The sequence below is a fragment of the Coregonus lavaretus genome, assembly GCF_964263955.1.
Source record: "Coregonus lavaretus genome assembly, chromosome: 19".
Classification (NCBI taxonomy): domain Eukaryota; kingdom Metazoa; phylum Chordata; class Actinopteri; order Salmoniformes; family Salmonidae; genus Coregonus; species Coregonus lavaretus.
This window is the reverse complement of record NC_140006.1, coordinates 500,717-521,220: the sequence shown is the minus strand read 5'-3', so window position 1 is coordinate 521,220 and position 20,504 is coordinate 500,717. Positions and strand designations below refer to the sequence as shown.

General features: G+C 42.7%; 1 protein-coding gene across 1 annotated transcript in view; it reads right to left on the bottom strand.

The window, feature by feature from the left end:
* Positions 1-20,504, bottom strand: part of LOC311146882 (copine-8) — a 118,288-nt gene that overhangs the window by 61,772 nt on the left and 36,012 nt on the right. Inside the window, exons 2-5 of the mRNA XM_084183497.1 lie at positions 17,430-17,470; positions 8,594-8,640; positions 6,128-6,231; positions 293-332 (exon numbers count right to left, since the gene is read on the bottom strand). Coding sequence (XP_084039623.1) covers positions 293-332; positions 6,128-6,231; positions 8,594-8,640; positions 17,430-17,470 — 232 coding nt within the window. The remainder of the gene's footprint in view (positions 1-292; positions 333-6,127; positions 6,232-8,593; positions 8,641-17,429; positions 17,471-20,504) is intronic.

The following is a 20,504-nucleotide window of genomic DNA, read 5'->3' as shown; positions in this document are numbered from 1 at the left end:
CAGCGCATCACATGGAACTGAGAGTGAGTGAGTGCGCGTACAGTTATGATAAAACACACTGGCTACCCAGGGGAGGTAACCCCACTATGAAATACTAAACACAGTCATTATAGAACAGAGATTAACCACTGTAGTAAGGGGGTGCTAATGACAATAGGATGAACCCCCAAAGCGCACATGCACTCGCGCGTGCGCGTGCGCACACAAACACACACACACACACACACACACACACACACACACACACACACACACACACACACACACACAGGGAAACAAGAGAGAGACTTACATGTTTTGACAGGTTGGGGCTCTTTGAGTCGACGTCATACCTGGAAAAGAGAAGAGAAACACACTGTTAGAGGGGCAAGGAGATGACAGCAGTACAGCTGCGAGCAGCAGATGATTCACAGAAATGGACACTCTCAGTTAGACCGCTCAGTAAATGTATAAAGCAATGATGTCACACAGAGTATTATTAAGTCTTCTTGTGCTTTTCAATAATTTTAGTACCCTGAAATGTCAAAGCAGATGACTCCCTGGGTGTTTAAGTGTGTGTGTGTGTGTGTGTGTGTGTGTGTGTGTGTGTGTGTGTGTGTGTGTGTGTGTGTGTGAGTGAGTGAGTGAGTGTGCGCTTGTGTTTGTATCCTTGTACCAATGCGGGTGTCTATCTGTGTCTGTGTGAGCCAGTTCGGGAAGCGGGTTCATGTCCAACAGGGCTGCAAACAGCTGCAGATTCAGGGAACCAATTCAAAGTAATTTCACAGTCCAGGTCATTTTACACAGCTACTAAAAATAGATGTCTATTTTTTAGGTAATATTTGAAAGCAATATTATGGAGACTGAGCCTCACGTAGCTGATAGCAATGCAGTGGTACAAAGACCCAATACTGTAGCCCCTGTGGTTTTTCTGACGCAAAAAAGAAAAAGGAAAATAATTTTGGTGATGGTAAAACATTTTCAGTGTAAACTTAAACAACTAAAACCATATGTAAATTATGTAGAAAATATAATGGAGCAATCTATTTTTTAAGAAGATCATCTTTGAGAACTAACAATCATCAAAATAAAAACTAGACTCAGGGAGAATCTAAAATTCCCAAAAAGTAATGGCATGCAGCCCCCATTGATTTTGTTAGTCACTCAGATAGCATAAGAACAAGACATAAGCCATGGCAAAATGTGTAGAATTGCAGGAAATTAGCTTTTAAACGGCATATTTTCTCTCAGCCCCATGGCAAAATGTGTAGAATTAAAGGAAATTAGCTATAAAACAGCAACATTTTGTCTCTGTGGTTTTAGATGCCCCCAAACTTTGCCATTGGTCACGCCCACTATCCCCTCCATAAGTTTGCCACCGCTGCTGAAAGAAAATCCTAGGTGAAACACTGAGTCAGCTATTTGAAAAACAACGAAATGGGTCCCCTCACTTGTTTTGATATACAGCTGAGACTATTGAAACATTGACCATTGAATAGCTTTCCAAATCCCAGACTAGAGCTTTAACAAAAAGGATGAGCAACACTGCTATAGAACATCAGCCATAGAACATAGAATCCATTTAAATCACATATTAAAACATCACCTCCCCACTATCACATAGGCCAGAAATATACATTATTCTGTTGACAGAAAACATTATGTGTGCCTGAGGGGAAATTGCGTATTCAATCAGGCCAGTGTTTCATCCACTATGATCTCTGCCCATGTTGTCTCTACAGGATGGCCTTACTCAATTACACACATCAAACAACCAGTAAGCTCTGATTCTGTTGATGGGAGTTGAGAGGGAATATCTCTCTCTGTGTGATACTCGTGGGTCTCTGGGCTCTAGTCCTGTGCCAGCCTCCCCTAACACACACACACACACACACACACACACACACACACGTCGCACATGGACTTGCACGGACACACACGCACACACACTCTCCCCGTCTAGCAAGCAGGACAGTTTATGTAGCATACTGCCACTGTCAGTGAGATGGGATGGTGTATTTGTCATTCTGAGTGTACTGTCAGAATGAGCTCTGGGATGTTTGTTATGTAACTCACAAAGCACTGGAGGCACTGCAGCTCTAAATGTTCTATTCCATTGAAACAGATCACTTACATTCATGAACACATAATTTCCTGAGACACATAGCACAAAGGCATGTGTTTTGTATTTATTCAGCCACCAAAACAACTGCCCCACGACACCTAACACACACACAAACACACACTACCACGTCTGTGCGTGCGCATATTTATGTATAAGTCTGTCCATGATGTACAGTATGCGTGTGTGCGTGCGGGTGTGCGTAGGGCTGTTGCGGTGACCGTATTACCGCCACACTGGCAGTCATGAGTCATGACCGCAGTAAAATTCTATGTGACCGTTGAGTCACGGTAATCTCCTCTTATGCACTCTGGACATGTGTTTGTTGTACAACTCCCTAATGACCATCAGGTCGCTAATGGCCTAGTACTCAGGGCTCTATTGTCCCTCTAACCACTCTGACATCAATGCAAATGCAATCAAAAATCACTTCAAACACTTATCATTAAAACAGTATGTGCAATTGAAACTCACCTCACTGTGATTGATCAATTTGAAGAAAGAAGTTCAACAACAGGTTTAAACTGAGTGGAAAACATGATCATTGTGGATGTTGTTTCAAAGCCTAACAGAACGAAATGGACAGTGCTTTCTAAGGTGAGGATTAATTCAAAACCCTCATATGCATATTAGCGCTTATGCATCTGCATAGGCCTATACTGTTTATGAGCCCAAGCCTGAAAAAAACCCTGAATTCATATAATGATTATGTCGTTAAACAATACATAGCCGACCGCATACTACACACAGCAGAAAAACAAAATAAATACTGATTTAAGATATCTTTGGTATATAATTGTTCTAGCCTAAATTAAACAAATTCAGAGTTAGCCTACAATTATAGTGAATTTATATATTTGATTTTGAATAGCCTAGTAATATAGGGCATTTTTTATATTTTCATAATTAATAGGCAGACCCATTACCTTTAGCTACAGAAAATCTCACCACCATGTGTTTCCTCTCCTCCTCAAATCATTAATAGCCCATAGTTGCATCATGCAGCCCATATATTGTTTAATTTCAAATAACTCTAAATCTAGCGTATAGGACCTGCTTCAAATGATCACTTTTACGCTCAAAATAGCCCTTCATATGCACACTCTCACTCCAGAATGGGAAAAATATCCTTTCTATTTTATTCAGCTATGTTCAATTATATTATTTTTACTATAAAATAATATAATATAAAATAATGGTACAGGACTTAAGCATATCTTGCCTGCTAAATGAACAAGCCTACAGCATGCCGCATAGCCAGATAACATACAGTAGGCCAACTCATATTCTGTTCTTCTGAAATACATTTGATTCATATCATGTTTCTTTAGATGGACCTTCCTAAAATAAATAATGGATTTATTGTGATGGTGTATATTCAATTGATTTATTATACTTTTTTAAATGTAGATCTTCCAAAGGCGAGCATCAGCAGCTTGTATGCGTGCACATGCTTGTGGTGTGTGTGTTTGTGTGTGTTTGTGTGTGTGTGTGTTAAGCCTCAGCTCTGACATTAACACAACCCAGCAGCGCTCCATCACTCTCTTGTCCACCTCTCTCAGAAACCCATTTGACTAGAGCTCCACTCGCTTGCCTGGGAAAATTCTATTTCAGACCAGGATAAACAAGAATGAAAAGCTGCCCTAACTAACCTTTAAACACAGGCTTCCACACAGTCAAGAAACCAACCGAGCCATAACATGAATGACAGAATATTATTCCATGTCTACTCTGACACAAACCAGAAAGAACTACAAGGAAGGAAAGAGAGAAGGAGACAGGGGAAAAGAGACCAAGGAAGAGAGAGTGATCAGTGGGGGGAGAAAGAGAGGGAGAGGAAAAAGAGGGAGAGAGAGAAGGAGGGAGAAGCAGAAGAAGGGAGAGAGAGAGAGAGAAGGGAGGTAAAAATAGAAAAAAAGAGTGTTAGCTATCTGAGCAGAGCACAGCCATCAGTGGAGGATGTAGTATGGCCTGATGTTCGCCCACACACACACACACACATCTTAAGCCTGCGGGGAGACACACACACACACACAGGTCGTGAACACACGCACCCTCTTAACACATACACATATTCTCTCTCTCTCACACACACACACACACACACACACACACACACACACACACACACACACACACACACACACACACACACACACACAGTCCATTTACATTCCCTCCACCTGGCTGAATTGCATTAGGGCTCCCTAGTCTATGTATAGCCTGTCATGTAGTCCTACCTCCCCGACTGTGTGTGTGTATACGTGTGTGTGTGTGCGTGCATGTGATGGATGAAGTACGTGTGTGTCTAAATTATCATGTGTGTCTAAATTATAAACACAGTCAACGCATGCACACGATTGGAACATGGCTACACTGTTATGTAAATGCGGACTGTGTGTGTGTGTGTTTGTGTATGTTTGTGTGTGTATGTGGTGCGGTTGTCCTGAGCTCAGTAATAACTCCTGTCCCCCTCTCATTAGAGTGAGAGAATTGTGAGTCACGCTTGTCGGTTCTCATCACCAGGGTAAAAACAACGTCATCATTACACACACACAGTCACACGGCATGAATCAGTAGATGTACACTACATGACCAAGAGTATGTGGACACCTGCTCGTCGAACATCTCATTCCAAAATCATGGGCATTAATATGAAGTTGGGAAGGCTTTCCACTAGATGTTGGAACATTGCTGCGGGGACTTGCTTCCATTCAGCCACAAGAGCATTAGTGAGGTCAGGAACCGATGTTGAGCAATTAGGCCTGGCTCGCAATCGGCATTCCAATTCATCCCAAAGGTGTTCGATGGGGTTGAGGTCAGGGCTCAATGCAGGCCAGTCAAGTTCTTCCACACCGATCTCGACAAACCATTTCTGTATGGACCTCACTTTGTGCACGGGGGCATTGTCATGCTGAAACAGGAAAGGGTCTTCCCCAAACTGGTGCAATAAAGTTGGAAGCACAGAATCGTCTAGAATGTCATTGTATACTTGAACTAAAGGGCCCAGCCCGAACCATGAAAAACAGCCCCAGACCATTATTCCCCCTCCACCAAACTTTACAGTTAGCACTATGCATTGGGACAGGTAGCGTTCTCCTGGCCAAACTCAGATTAGTCCGTCGGACTGCCAGATGGTGAAGCGTGATTCATCACTCCAGAGAATGCATTTTCACCGCCCCAGAGTCCAATGGCGGCGAGCTTTACACCACTCCAGCCAACGTTTGGCATTGCGCATGGTTATCTTAAGCTTGTGTGCGGCTGCTCGGCCATTTCATGAAGCTCCCGACGAACACTTGTGCTGTGTGTTGCAACCGAGGACAGACAATTTTTACACGCTACGTGCTTCAGCACTCAGCGGTCCCATTCTGTGAGCTTATGTGGCCTACCACTTCACGGCTGAGCCGTTGTTGCGCCTAGACGTTTCCACTTCTATGGAGATTGCATGGCTGTGTGCTCGATTTTATACACCTGTCAGCAACGGGTGTGGCTGAAATAACCGAATCCACTAATTTGAAGGGGTGTCCACATACTTTTGTATATATAGTTTATTACAGTCCCAGTCAGACCAATTCACATGGAGTAAATAATGCTATTGGTGTACATAGAGATTTGTGTATCATTCAATTAGTCGTGTGTATTCAGTTAGTTGTGTGTTCAGTTAGTTGTGTCGCTCTCAGTAAAAGAATGTGGCTTTTACAGGTCCTAGTTGGTCTTTCAGTTGTCATGACAACGGACGCTGACACACACACACACAGCACTTAATTTTCACTCTCGTATCGGCCAGAGAGGGCCCACGTGACCTCCTGACCCCTCGCATGTCAGAGAGATTTAAATACCTACACACACACATACACGTCTGCATGCACACACACACACACACACACACTGACAGGACACTAGGCAGGGACACCAATCCGTACTAACAATGCATACTGTAGATACACTCCTTTATACACTATACACACAACTACACAAAGGTAGTGAAAAAGACAGAGGCACATACAAATGTTTAGTTTTGCTTACAGGTCAAATCTCAGATTCTGTCGTTCCTCAAAGAAATAATCCAAGATGAATTTACGAACAAACTCTGGGTTGAGAGTGTTTTCAATCACCTCTGTCCTTCCAAACTTGAGAGAGAGAGAGAGAGAGAGAGAGAGAGAGAGAGAGAGAGAGAGAGAGAGAGAGAGAGAGAGAGAGAGAGAGAGAGAGAGAGAGAGAGAGAGAGAGAGAGAGAGAGAGAGAGAGAGAGAGAGAGAGAGAGAGAGAGAGAGAGAGAGAGAGAGAGAGAGAGAGAGAGAGAGAGAGAGAGAGAGAGAGAGAGAGAGAGAGAGGATGAAAAGGTTGAGGGTCAAAAGCATGCAAGATATTTCCTTCAGTTTAATGGGGGTATTTGACAGACTACATTCGTGACATACAAACGATTTCTAATGGAGAGAGAAATTAATTTACTGCTCGAAGAATTTGATGGTGCATCACAATTTCAAATAAATAAATGTATGAAATATTGAGAATTCATTACTTGAGAGTGACATTACCGAGGCTGCCTCCCAAATGACACCCTATTTCCTATATAGTGCACTACTTTTGACCAGGGCCCATATGTAGGGAATAGGGTGGCATTTATGACAAAAGCAGAGTAATACAGTGAGGGAAAAAAGTATTTGATCCCCTGCTGATTTTGTACGTTTGCCAACTGACAAAGACATGATCAGTCTATAATTTTAATGGTAGGTTTATTTGAACAGTGAGAGACAGAATAACAACAAAAAAATCCAGAAACAAATGCATGTCAAAAATGTTATAAATTGATTTGCATTTTAATGAGGGAAATAAGTATTTGACCCCTCTCAATCAGAAAGATTTCTGGCTCCCAGGTGTCTTTTATACAGGTAACGAGCTGAGATTAGGAGCACACTCTTAAAGGGAGTGCTCCTAATCTCAGCTTGTTACCTGTATAAAAGACACCTGTCCACAGAAGCAATCAATCAATCAGATTCCAAACTCTCCACCATGGCCAAGACCAAAGAGCTCTCCAAGGATGTCAGGGACAAGATTGTAGACGTACACAAGGCTGGAATGGGCTACAAGACCATCACCAAGCAGCTTGGTGAGAAGGTGACAACAGTTGGTGCGATTATTCGCAAATGGAAGAAACACAAAATAACTGTCAATCTCCCTCGGCCTGGGGCTCTATGCAAGAACTCACCTCGTGGAGTTGCAATGATCATGAGAACGGAGAGGAATCAGCCCAGAACTACACGGGAGGATCTTGTCAATGATCTCAAGGCAGCTGGGACCATAGTCACCAAGAAAACAATTGGTAACACACTACGCCGTGAAGGACTGAAATCCAGCAGCGCCCGCAAGGTCCCCCTGCTCAAGAAAGCACATATACATGCCCGTCTGAAGTTTGCCAATGAACATCTGAATGATTCAGAACTGGGTGAAAGTGTTGTGGTCAGATGAGACCAAAATGGAGCTCTTTGGCATCAACTCAACTCGCCGTGTTTGGAGGAGGAGGAATGCTGCCTATGACCCCAAGAACACCATCCCCACCATCAAACATGGAGGTGGAAACATTATGCTTTGGGGGTGTTTTTCAGCTAAGGGGACAGGACAACTTCACCGCATCAAAGGGACGATGGACGGGGCCATGTACCGTCAAATCTTGGGTGAGAACCTCCTACCCTCAGCCAGGGCATTGAAAATGGGTCGTGGATGGGTATTCCAGCATGACAATGACCCAAAACACACAGCCAAGGCAACAAAGGAGTGGCTCAAGAAGAAGCACATTAAGGTCCTGGAGTGGCCTAGCCAGTCTCCAGACCTTAATCCCATAGAAAATATATGGAGGGAGCTGAAGGTTCGAGTTGCCAAACGTCAGCCTCGAAACCTTAATGACTTGGAGAAGATCTGCAAAGAGGAGTGGGACAAAATCCGTCCTGAGATGTATGCAAACCTGGTGGCCAACTACAAGAAACATCTGACCTCTGTGATTGCCAACAAGGGTTTTGCCACCAAGGACTAAGTCATGTTTTGCAGAGGGGTCAAATACGTATTTCCCTCATTAAAATGCAAATCAATTTATAACATTTTTGACATGCGTTTTTCTGGATTTCTTTGTTGTTATTTTGTCTCTCACTGTTCAAATAAACCTACCATTAAAATGATAGACTGATCATGTCTTTGTCAGTGGGCAAACTTACAAAATCAGCAGGGGATCAAATACTTTTTTCCCTCACTGTAAATGCACATGAACCTAACAGAGCTATCTATAGTGGTGATATGGGTCTGATATATGAGAAATTATTCATCATAGGGAAAATATGAAGAGATGGGGAATCTAACTGAGTTATGATTGGGTTGAGGATTCATTTAATCATTTACTTGTATAAATATTGATGTTTGAGTGCCAAAGATCATGTTGAATATCAGGCCTTCTCAATTCAGTCTCTGGTGTACTGTGTAGGCTAACTGAAGGGGACTTACCTCTCTCCACTCCTTATTGCCGATGCCTTGTGTGTACAGAACGCATACTAGATGAAGAGGGAGATACACAGAAGAAGCAGGTTAAACAGGGGACCATGCATTTCCTTTTGTGAGGAAAATGCATTACAGGGTTACAAACAGAGGAGGAATGTTTTAAATCGACAACAGTATAATGCTGTAGTGGGAAAAAACTTAGGTCATTCATGGTGTACTTATTTCAGTAGGCTTTGAGAAGGCACAGCATAATAAGCTCCTGTTAAGGTAGTGGCACACACACACACACACACAATCACTTACTCAGCAGCCCAGAGGAGAGCTGAAGCCAATTAGCCTCTGTTCATATGCCTCTTACAGAGAGAGGGAAGAGAGGAATGTAGTGAACATAAGAGCAGCCTTTGTCCCGACATCTCTGACATCTCTCTCACACTCACTCTCTCCGCGTCTCTCGCTCTCCCCTCGCTCTTGTATCTCTGCCACACTCCCACTATCTCTCTGGATCTCTCCTTCTCTACCTTCATTTTCAAAGGCTCACCCAAAGAGAGATATACGACCCCTATTCTCCCCACAGTAAGTCTCATCTGAGACCTGAGAAGAAAAGGCTATAGAGTTGTCCCTCTGTCCCCCTATCCCTCCCCTGTCCCCTGGCCTTGCCTGGCCCCTCTCGCTGCCCACTGAAGCAGCTTAATTCTGGAAGACTTGAGCAGCAGCACTCAGCATGATTAAGATGGCCACTCAGCACAAGTGCCTCCTTACATGAATGTATGTGGCCCTGGTCCTGGCTCATCATCATAAGCCTATCAATAGTCACATAGCCTCCTTCTCCCTATTATTTGCCACAGATCCCATACATGAATATGAATAAATCTGCCTTGAGCCCGTGACATATGAGTGGAGTCACTCTGATTGACTAGCGAGGCGTGAGATGAAGGAAGACGCCCTGTTTCTATTTTGGGCTGGAGTTGAGGAGGAGGGGAGAGGGGGCGAGACTCAGAGACAGAATTTAGGGATGCTGAATTGAGATCAGCACCACAACAATGTTGATGACAAGTTTGACGCACACTGATATCAAGTACAGGAATTTGTATGTGTGTGTGTGTGTGTGTGTGTTGTGCTCACTTCATGAGACCCAAAGAAAGAAAGGAAGAAAGAAAGAAAGAAAGAACAGAAGAAAAAAACTTACAGAAATTCATGCAAGGCTACTGGAATACAAGAATGTCAAGACAGGCAGAAAAGCAGACAAAAGGCCTGAAAGAAAAGAAAAACAGAAAGATGAAGAGCATGTGTGAGGCATTCCAACCAGAGAGAGAGAAAGAAAGAGAAAGAGAGTAAGATGGAGAGAGAGAGAGAAGGCAACAATGCCACAACAATACAGAACCATTAACCACATTACTGATTAATACACAGCCCAGTGATTCATCAGTAAATGATTACATAATAACATAAACATACATACATACTAGTGGAGGCTGCTGAGGGTAGGATGGCTCATAATAATGGCTGGAATGGAGTGGTATCAACCACATGGAAACCACATCTTTGATGTGGTTGATACCACTCCATTGACTCCATTACAGCCATTATTATGAGTCCTCCTCCCCTCAGCAGCCTCCACTGATCCATACGTACATTTTTTTTGCACTAACTCTCTTGCACTGGCTCTATACACTCACATGACTCTCCCCACTCACTCACACATACTACACTGACACTCAAACACACACACACGCACATTGAGGCCGCACACACTTCACATACGCTGCTGCTACTCCGTTTATTATATCCTGATTGCCTAGTCAATTTGACCCCTACCTACAGCGAGGGAAAAAAGTATTTGATCCCTTGCTGATTTTGTACGTTTGCCCACTGACAAAGAAATGATCAGTCTATAATTTTAATGGTAGGTTTATTTGAACAGTGAGAGACAGAATAACAACAACAAAAATCCAGAAAAACGCATGTCAAAAATGTTCTACATTGATTTGCATTTTAATGAGGGAAATAAGTATTTGACCCCTCTGCAAAACATGACTTAGTACTTGGTGGCAAAACCCTTGTTGGCAATCACAGAGGTCAGACGTTTCTTGTAGTTGGCCACCAGGTTTGCACACATCTCAGGAGGGATTTTGTCCCACTCCTCTTTGCAGATCTTCTCCAAGTCATTAAGGTTTCGAGCCTGACGTTTGGCAACTCGAACCTTCAGCTCCCTCCACAGATTTTCTATGGGATTAAGGTCTGGAGACTGGCTAGGCCACTCCAGGACCTTAATGTGCTTCTTCTTGAGCCACTCCTTTGTTGCCTTGACCGTGTGTTTTGGGTCATTGTCATGCTGGAATACCCATCCATTACCCATTTTCAATGCCCTGGCTGAGGGAAGGAGGTTCTCACCCAAGATTTGACGGTACATGGCCCCGTCCATCGTCCCTTTGATGCAGTGAAGTTGTCCTGTTCCCTTAGCAGAAAAACACCCCCAAAGCATAATGTTTCCACCTCCATGTTTGACGGTGGGGATGGTGTTCTTGGGGTCATAGGGAGCATTCCTCCTCCTCCAAACACGGCGAGTTGAGTTGATGCCAAAGAGCTCAATTTTGGTCTCATCTGACCACAACACTTTTACCCAGTTCTCCTCTGAATCATTCAGATGTTCATTGGCAAACTTCAGACGGGCATGTATATGTGCTTTCTTGAGCAAGGGGACCTTGCGGGCGCTGCAGGATTTCAGTCCTTCACGGCGTAGTGTGTTACCAATTGTTTTCTTGGTGACTATGGTCCCAGCTGCCTTGAGATCATTGACAAGATCCTCCCGTGTAGTTCTGGGCTGATTCCTCACCGTTCTCATTATCATTGCAACTCCACGAGGTGAGATCTTGCATGGAGCCCCAGGCCGAGGGAGATTGATAGTTATTTTATGTTTCTTCCATTTGCGAATAATCTCACCAACTGTTGTCACCTTCTCACCAAGCTGCTTGGCGATGGTCTTGTAGCCCATTCCAGCCTTGTGTAGGTCTACAATCTTGTCCCTGACATCCTTGGAGAGTTCTTTGGTCTTGGCCATGGTGGAGAGTTTGGAATCTGATTGATTGATTGCTTCTGTGGACAGGTGTCTTTTATACAGGTAACAAGCTGAGATTAGGAGCACTCCCTTTAAGAGCGTACTCCTAATCTCAGCTCGTTACCTGTATAAAAGACACCTGGGAGCTAGAAATCTTTCTGATTGAGAGGGGGTCAAATACTTATTTCCCTCATTAAAATGCAAATCAATTTATAACATTTTTGACATGCGTTTTTCTAGATTTTTTTTTTGTTATTCTGTCTCTCACTGTTCAAATAAACCTACCATTACAATTATAGACTGATAATTTCTTTGTCAGTGGGCAAACGTACAAAATCAGCAGGGGATCAAATACTTTTTTCCCTCACTGTACCTCAATTACCTCAACTAGCTCTTACCCCTGCACATCGACTTGGTACTCCTTGTTATTGTTTCTATTGTGTTACCATTTCCTTTTTTACAGTATATAGCAAATATTTTTCTTTTAACTGTATTGTTGCGAACAGCTCGTAAGTAAGCGTTTCACTGTAAAGTCTACGCCGGTTGTATTCGACCAATAACATTTGATTTGATTTGACATCCATAACCTCACACTGATTTTAATAACATTCAAGGAGCATGGTTTTCCCAAAGCCTTATTAATTTTCACGTGTTTCACGTGACCCTCCAGATAATCCAAACCATTAAGGAAACACTGGGTTGACCTTTAGTCAATCTGCTTTTTCTGTGAGAGCTTCCCATGTCTGGAACACACTGCCATCAGACACACACAACTGCACCACCTATCACACCTTCACAAAAAACAAAGACATGGCTAAAGGACAATCAGACTTCTGAACAAAACCAGCACTTTTAATGAAATGTTGGTTAATGTCCACTGTCCCTGTAAAAATAAAAATAAACTCAAACTCAAATAAAGGAGAAGCTAAGGATGGAGTAATGGAAGGAGGGGCCTAGGTATGGTGGAGATGGAGTTGAGATATTTCAAAGTTAAACTAATGCAAACGATGAAACTATCAAGAGCAGAAACACTCATGTCTCAAAAACTCAAATCAAATCAAATTTTATTGGTCACATGCGCCGAATACAACAGGTGCAGACATTACAGTGAAATGCTTACTTACAGCCCTTAACCAACAGTGCATTTATTTTAAACAAAAAAAGTAAGAATAAAACAACAACAAAAAAAGTGTTGAGAAAAAAAGAGCAGAAGTAAAATAAAGTGACAGTAGGGAGGCTATATATACAGTAAAATAAAGTGACAGTAGGGAGGCTATATATACAGGGGGGTACCGTTGCAGAGTCAATGTGCGGGGGCACCGGCTAGTTGAGGTAGTTGAGGTAATATGTACATGTGGGTAGAGTTAAAGTGACTATGCATAAATACTTAACAGAGTAGCAGCAGCGTAAAAAGGATGGGGTGGGGGGGGCAGTGCAAATAGTCCAGGTAGCCATGATTAGCTGTTCAGGAGTCTTATGGCTTGGGGGTAGAAGCTGTTGAGAAGTCTTTTGGACCTAGACTTGGCACTCCGGTACCGCTTGCCGTGCGGTAGCAGAGAGAACAGTCTATGACTAGGGTGGCTGGAGTCTTTGACAATTTTGAGGGCCTTCCTCTGACACCGCCTGGTATAGAGGTCCTGGATGGCAGGGAGCTTTGCCCCAGTGATGTACTGGGCCGTACGCACTACCCTCTGTAGTGCCTTGCGGTCAGAGGCCAAGCAGTTGCCATACCAGGCGGTGATGCAACCAGTCAGGATGCTCTCGATGGTGCAGCTGTAGAATTTTTTGAGGATCTGAGGACCCATGCCAAATCTTTTTAGTCTCCTGAGGGGGAATAGGCTTTGTCGTGCCCTCTTCACGACTGTCTTGGTGTGTTTGGACCATGATAGTTCGTTGGTGATGTGGACACCAAGGAACTTGAAGCTCTCAACCTGTTCCACTACAGCCCCGTCGATGAGAATGGGGGCGTGCTCAGTCCTCTTTTTTTTTCTGTAGTCCACAATCATCTCCTTTGTCTTGGTCACGTTGAGGGAGAGGTTGTTGTCCTGGCACCACACGGCCAGATCTCTGACCTCCTCCCTATAGGCTGTCTCATCGTTGTCGGTGATCAGGCCTACCACTGTTGTGTCGTCGGCAAACTTAATGATGGTGTTGGAGTCGTGCCTTAGCTTAGCTTTAATGCAGTCTGTGTGCTGATCTTCTCAATTAAACCGCAGGGAAAACCAAGCACAACAAATCACGCCTACTGAATATATATATATATATATATATATATATATATATATATATATATATATATATATATATATATATATATATATATATATTATATATATATTCAGATTAGTCATTTGGCCCTCAGGTCCTCTTCACACAATTACTGTCAAAATAAATAAACATGTAAAATAAGTAGGGAGTGACTCACACCTTTATGTGTAATCCATGTTGTATGGCATACTAACGTATACGAGTTGCATCCAACATAAGACGGATTGTTTGTGTGTGTTTTTGTAAGAAAATCATCTTCGTTGTCAATGTCATTCATCCGGCAACAGATGACTACCATTGAAAAGGCAATGGCTCCATCCGAAATACTCGGACACATCCTAAGAGTCTTCTCTAGCAGGGAGCAGTTCAGGATCATGGGATATTACAGGTAGGTAGACATTTAGTTCCAAACCAACAGGAGAGGGGAAAGACTACAGACCAGGGCCCGGTTTCCCGATACCGAAGGAATTTAGGCTTAGGAGTGTTTTAACGATGCATCGTTCCTACAATGCCGAACACACCAAAGAGAAAATACTATGCAGAGAGTACGTTCACTAAGTGCGTCGTTGGAGCATGTGATAGGGTCGATAGTGATAGGGTCGAATATAAAGGCAGCGTTGCTCTCTGATCAGCTTTCCCCATTCAAATTTTACCTTAACATTATCATTATTTCACAATACTGACGACGTATCAGCTCCTAGAGAGATATTATCACCTATGGCTGCAAATATGGACGTGGCTTATAATGTGCACGTTGTTACACATCATGAAATATATTGAGGCAAGAATTACAGACACTATAGCCGTAAAATTAGCAAAATAGGAACATCTGCTCTTTCCATGACATAGACTGACCAGGTGAATCCAGGTTAAAGCTATGATCCGTTATTGATGTCACTTGATAAATCCACTTCAATCAGTGTAGATGAAGGGGAGCAGACAGGTTAAAGAAGGATTTTTAAGCTTTGAAACAATTGAGACATGCATTGTGTGTGTGCCATTCAGAGGGTGAATGGGCAAGACAAAATATTGAAGTGCCTTTGAACGGGGTATGGTAGTAGATGCCAGGCGCACCGGTTTGAGTGTGTCAAGAACTGCAATGCTGCTGGATTTTTCACGCTCAACAGTTTACCATGTGTATCAAGAATGGTCCACCACCCAAAGGACATTCAGCCAACTTGACACAACCGTGGGAAGCATTGGAGTGAACATGGGCCAGTATTTCTGTGGAACATTGTAGAGTCTATGCCCCAACAAATTGAGGCTGTTTTCAGGGCAAAAGGGGGTGCAACTCAATATTAGGAAGGTGTTCTTAATGTTTTGTGCACTCAGTGTATGTAGGCCTATGTTTGTAGCCTATAGGCCTACTATATTAATCGTTTAATGCAGTCAACCTCAGTTTCATTTGAAGCAGACTTTTTATCCTTAGCTTGTGTAACAATTGGAAAGACATTGGCAACTTTGTATTCGATTTCGTTCTGAAGTTATCAGCGGTCAGAGAGAGACAGATAAACATCTTGATTCTATGTTTAGCAGAGATCGTCTGTGTATAAAGTGACGCGGAAGGGCAAAATAGCATACAACAGTGCACTTAGCTGTTCTACGAGTGGTCTGAAGCAGTCAGTAAATAACAAGCATTTTAAAGTTTTTGGAAACAGCTTTGAGATTTAACTTTTTACATGAGTGGGAATTGGCCTACATGGATAGGGCTACATTTAAAGGTTTCTTAAAGAAGAAATATGACATGCATATGCATAAGCATGGTAATAATTGAAAGGGAACAATTTGGAGATTATGGGAAAATTATTAGACCAAAGTTGAGAACCCAACAGTTCACCTGACACAAGACTGAATCCAAATATTACACTGTTGATTTTATATGCATTTTACATGTATTGTACTTTTCACCACATTTGTTGGTAATGAAATCTGAAAATACACTGGATACATTCAGTAAGATTATAAGAATATTCCTGAAAAATGTGTTTTGTTTGGAACACAACCCTGCATCCCAGCCATCACACAATTACTGTTGTTGTTTACACAATCCAAAAACTGCCCATTATAAATCGCAATCTGGGTCAGGTGGGCATCATTTGAAAGCTTGTTCTATTGCCAAAATGACTAGCTAAGTTATAAAATACGATCTTACAGTGTTAAAGGCACTACATGGTCACTCCGACATCTGCATTGGCCGTGCAGCATTTCCAGTAATATGGCCTTGGCAGACATCAGGGCATTCATACTTCTTGCGCTTTGCGGAGCAGCACAGAGCTGTTGTGAAGGAAGTTGTCAAGGAAGTGAGTTTGTGTTTGTACAGGACCTCCCGCCCTCACCTAACATCAACCAATCATGTCAATGCGGAGATATACAGAGCCCTCGCCATTGTTACAAAATTTGAGAGGTGGACGGCGATGCGGTACGGAGCTCAATTTGGCCTCTGCGTGCCTCCAGAGGCTCTGCAATTGCGGATACATTTTTGGATCAAGCATAAATTGGCTCTTAGGCTTTGACAGGGCAATTCAGAGAAAAAATATCATGATTTTGGTACGCATAGAAAGGAGTCATGCGTGTATTCAGTTGCTTGTTACGCAGCTAATTTTCTTCACAACAGACAAACATAGGCTTATTCTGTTCAGAACTACCCAGGGTATGACGCCATGTTATCTTGTAACTGTATATCAAACATAGTGATCATAAATGTTGACACTGTATATGACACAAGTTTTATGATATGGAAATGTGAAGTGCACATCTGGACTCACAGGTGTTTGGCTTGCTTGTATGACATCCAAGTGGTATTTATTATAATCCTCAACGTCTTTCAAAATATATCAAGTTCTCTTAATGTACAGCATTTCCCTCACCCAGACAACAAAAAATTTGCGAAAGTTGCCCAATTAACAGGAGGGATGGGGGCAAGTTTATGTTGCGTTCAGTGCTCAAGTTCAGAACGGCTATCAGTCAAAACTCATACAGCGCAAAGCCTGAGTTTTTGCATTTTACTGTACAGCCACATCGTTCCAATTTAGGGGCTTATCAATGCCCAAATCTGCCATTTTCAACCCGTATATGGGTACTAGTGTGAAGGGCTACCAATGCTCATACGAAGGTTCTAACGATGCTTTTGGGAAACCGGGCCCAGACAGAGAGAGGAGGTTGAATAGGGAGTGTGAGGATGGGTTAAATGATTGAACAGCAGGGTTGTGGTCAATTCGATTTCAATTCCAGTCAATTCAGGAAGTACACTAAAATTCAAATTCTCTTCATAGCTTTTCAAGGAGGAAGAATTTGAATTGTTATTGGAATTTGGTAAACTTTCTGAATTGACTGGAATTGAAATAGAATTGACCCCAATCCTGCTGAACAGGATAGAAAGCTTGTCGGAGATGTTTTGGCTAATCAGGAGAGCAGAGCTTCAGGAAGCCCCCAGGCACAATCACACACATACTAATTATACAGAAAAATTTATATGGAACAGATATTACAGTGAAATTGTGGAACAAATAGTGATCTTACTTGGATCTGACTTGGAGAAGGTATCCATGTCCAGCAGATTTCTGTGAAGAGAAAACAAACAGGAGGGAGCGAGGTGTGAATAAGTCAAACTGACACCATGTTTCTTTGTTAAACACAACGAGACGCTGATTGGCTCATTAAGGCCCTCGTTAGTTAAGGCAGGGAACACCGTCGGGGATAGATACAGGATACAAGCGTAACAGACAGGATTGCGTCTCAAATGGCACCCTATTCCCTAATAGTGCACTACTTTTCACCAGAGACCATTCAATAGGGTGCCATTTGGGAAGAGAGACATGAGCGTCATGCTCTGATTGGCTAGGAGATGAGGCCTGTAAACGAGGGTTTGCTGTAGCAGCCGTTAGAGCGGAGCTGGTCTCGTCTTCTCAGGCTAATTACCAGAGAGAGAAAGATGAATGTAAGAGAGCGAGGCGGCCATGAAATGCACACTGACAGTGCTGTTTAAAAGCCCCATCCGTTATAATCAGTAACACCTTCCATATCATGATACTCAGGAGGGGGTTTATAATAAAGGATTCATCAGTGATCAAAAACACCTCCTGCGCACCTCCCTTGGAATGGGGCCGCCTTCCAACCCCCTAGTCCCAACCCCTAGAGAATCAGTCAATTCAACTATTAATTGACATTAAAACAGACAAACTACCCCTAAGACCCTCCCTAGCGCACAACCCATGAACCCCTTCAAACCCCACCGGAATCAATGACTCATTTACAAACAAAATAACCCCCACCCCGCCTTTAAAAAGCATTTATACTTCACTCTGGGGGTTGGAGAATATTCATCAAATAAATAGGGCTGGGAAGATTATGACTAATTTAAAGCAGGGGATTTGGGGAATACAGTTACCTCTAATATAATTGAGCTGTTCTTTAGTGAATTTGCTGGAGTGATTCCGAAACACATCCATTCATCCTATAAGATCAGGATTGGATAAAGGGAAGGAGGGATGGATGGATGGAGTGAGGGAACGAGAGATGAGATACAGTAAGTGACTCCTCTGCCATGGATTGGAAAGGCTAATGGTTCTGCAGGGAGAGATAACTACCCTTCACTCCTCCTGACCTGCTGGTTCCTGTCCCATTGAACTATCCCTGACACTTACTGAGCTGTAAAAAGGTGATGAAATGTCAGGAAATGCTGGCCCGTTAAAGCCTAGGGATCAGCAGAGGCTTTGGACTGCTGTAGGACAGGAGGGAACACTGATCTGTCTGTGTCCATGCCTTCCTGTTCCCTGTGTTGCTCATTGACTCACTCACTTTGTCAGTGTGTGTATGCGTGTGTGTGTGCATGCATTCCTGTGTGTGTGTGTCCATGTCTGATAGAGTCTAAAAGCTGCAGAGGCTATAGTATGGTCTGCATGGACATGATGGCAGTTTAAACCAGGCTTCATTCCTCATAGCAGGAGACAAATATTTTAGCCAGTCTGTGTTGGCTGGTTACATCACTGAGACTGGCCCTTTGCTCTGGCCCTTGCTGTGTGTGTAATATGGCCCCTGGTTTCCTCATGTGTGTGTGCGCGTGCGTCAGCATTAGGGCTGTGTCAGTCATGACATTTTGTCAGCCGGTGATTGTCAAGCAAATAACTGCCGGTCTCACGGTAATTGACCGTTAATTACCATAAACACGTTTAGCATCTCCTGGCTTCCACACATAGCCTACAAGCCACTGATGCAGACCATTGGAACATCTACATTTAAAAAAGTCTAATAAATCAATTTAATATAGCCTACACCATCACAACAAATCCATTATTTATTTTAGACAAGTCTAAAGAAACATGATATGAAGAAAATGTAGTCTATTTCAGAAGAACAGAATAGCAGAGTTGTCCTTATGTTAGGCCCTGATCTGGCTACGCTGTGGGCTACACTAGTTCATTTAGCACACAAGATTTGCTTAGAATTCCATAGACATTATTTTACATTATTTTATAGTATGAAGAATACAATTGAACATAGCTGAATAAAATAGAAAGGATATTTCCGAGGGAGTGTGCACATGCGACTATTCTGTGTTGAGCGGTTAACAAAGAAACAGGTCCTCCTACATGCTTAATTTAGAATTAAATGCAACTTTAGTTGTGATACAAATGTTGGGCTATATGTTTTAATTTTTAATACAGTCTATCAAATCAAATCAAATTTTATTGGCCACATGCGCCGAATACAACAGGTGCAGACATTACAGTGAAATGCTTAATTACAGCCCTTAACCAACACTGCATTTATTTTTCATAAAAAAGTAGAATAAAACAACAAAAAAGTGTTGAGAAAAATAAAATAACAGTAGGGAGGCTATATATACAGGGGGGTACCGGCGCATGATGCGACTAATGATGATTTGAAAAAAGTCATTTGAAAGGCATGAGCTCTGCTTTGTTTCTTGTGCAGGCTGCACACACTTCATCAGTCTCTCACTCACAATTTGACAAGCACTTGATAATAATCTCACCAGGCTTCGAATTTCATGGCCACATCCCCCTTGTGCAGCCGTAATGTCCCCTAAAAAAATCCATGCCTTTTGCGGCCAAAGTGGCCGTTGTGCCCTTGGGCTGAATATAATAATTATAATTCCCTTCTACCAGCTGGCAATTGCCGTGCTCCGAAGCACCTCTCACTCACATGGCTCTCTCAGATATCGCAATTCTTATTAGCCAATGCCAGTAATGTGATCGGGTCCTTCTCACAGGTATCTCAGCTCCGAAGTAGGCTACAAGTGAAGACAGACACATCGGGAACGCAACGGCGAGCGTCCTTCTTATCGAATTCCGAGGTGCATATTGAAGATGTTAGAAGAACTGTCCACATTTACTTTTTGTCAGCCAACAAGATGAGTAGGCCTAACGAACAGCAAAAGCACTAGCCTATGTCAATCTACTATCCCCCATAGTACAAAAGTTGAACTATTCTATTGATCAACTTGTCCTTCTGTGCGATAAATAAATATTCCAAACATACTCTGGGACAGTTGTGGGATGTTATAGACCTCAAATTAATACAACTACTTGCATCAGAAAATATTTGAAAAGCAATGAGGCTGATGCAACAGATTAG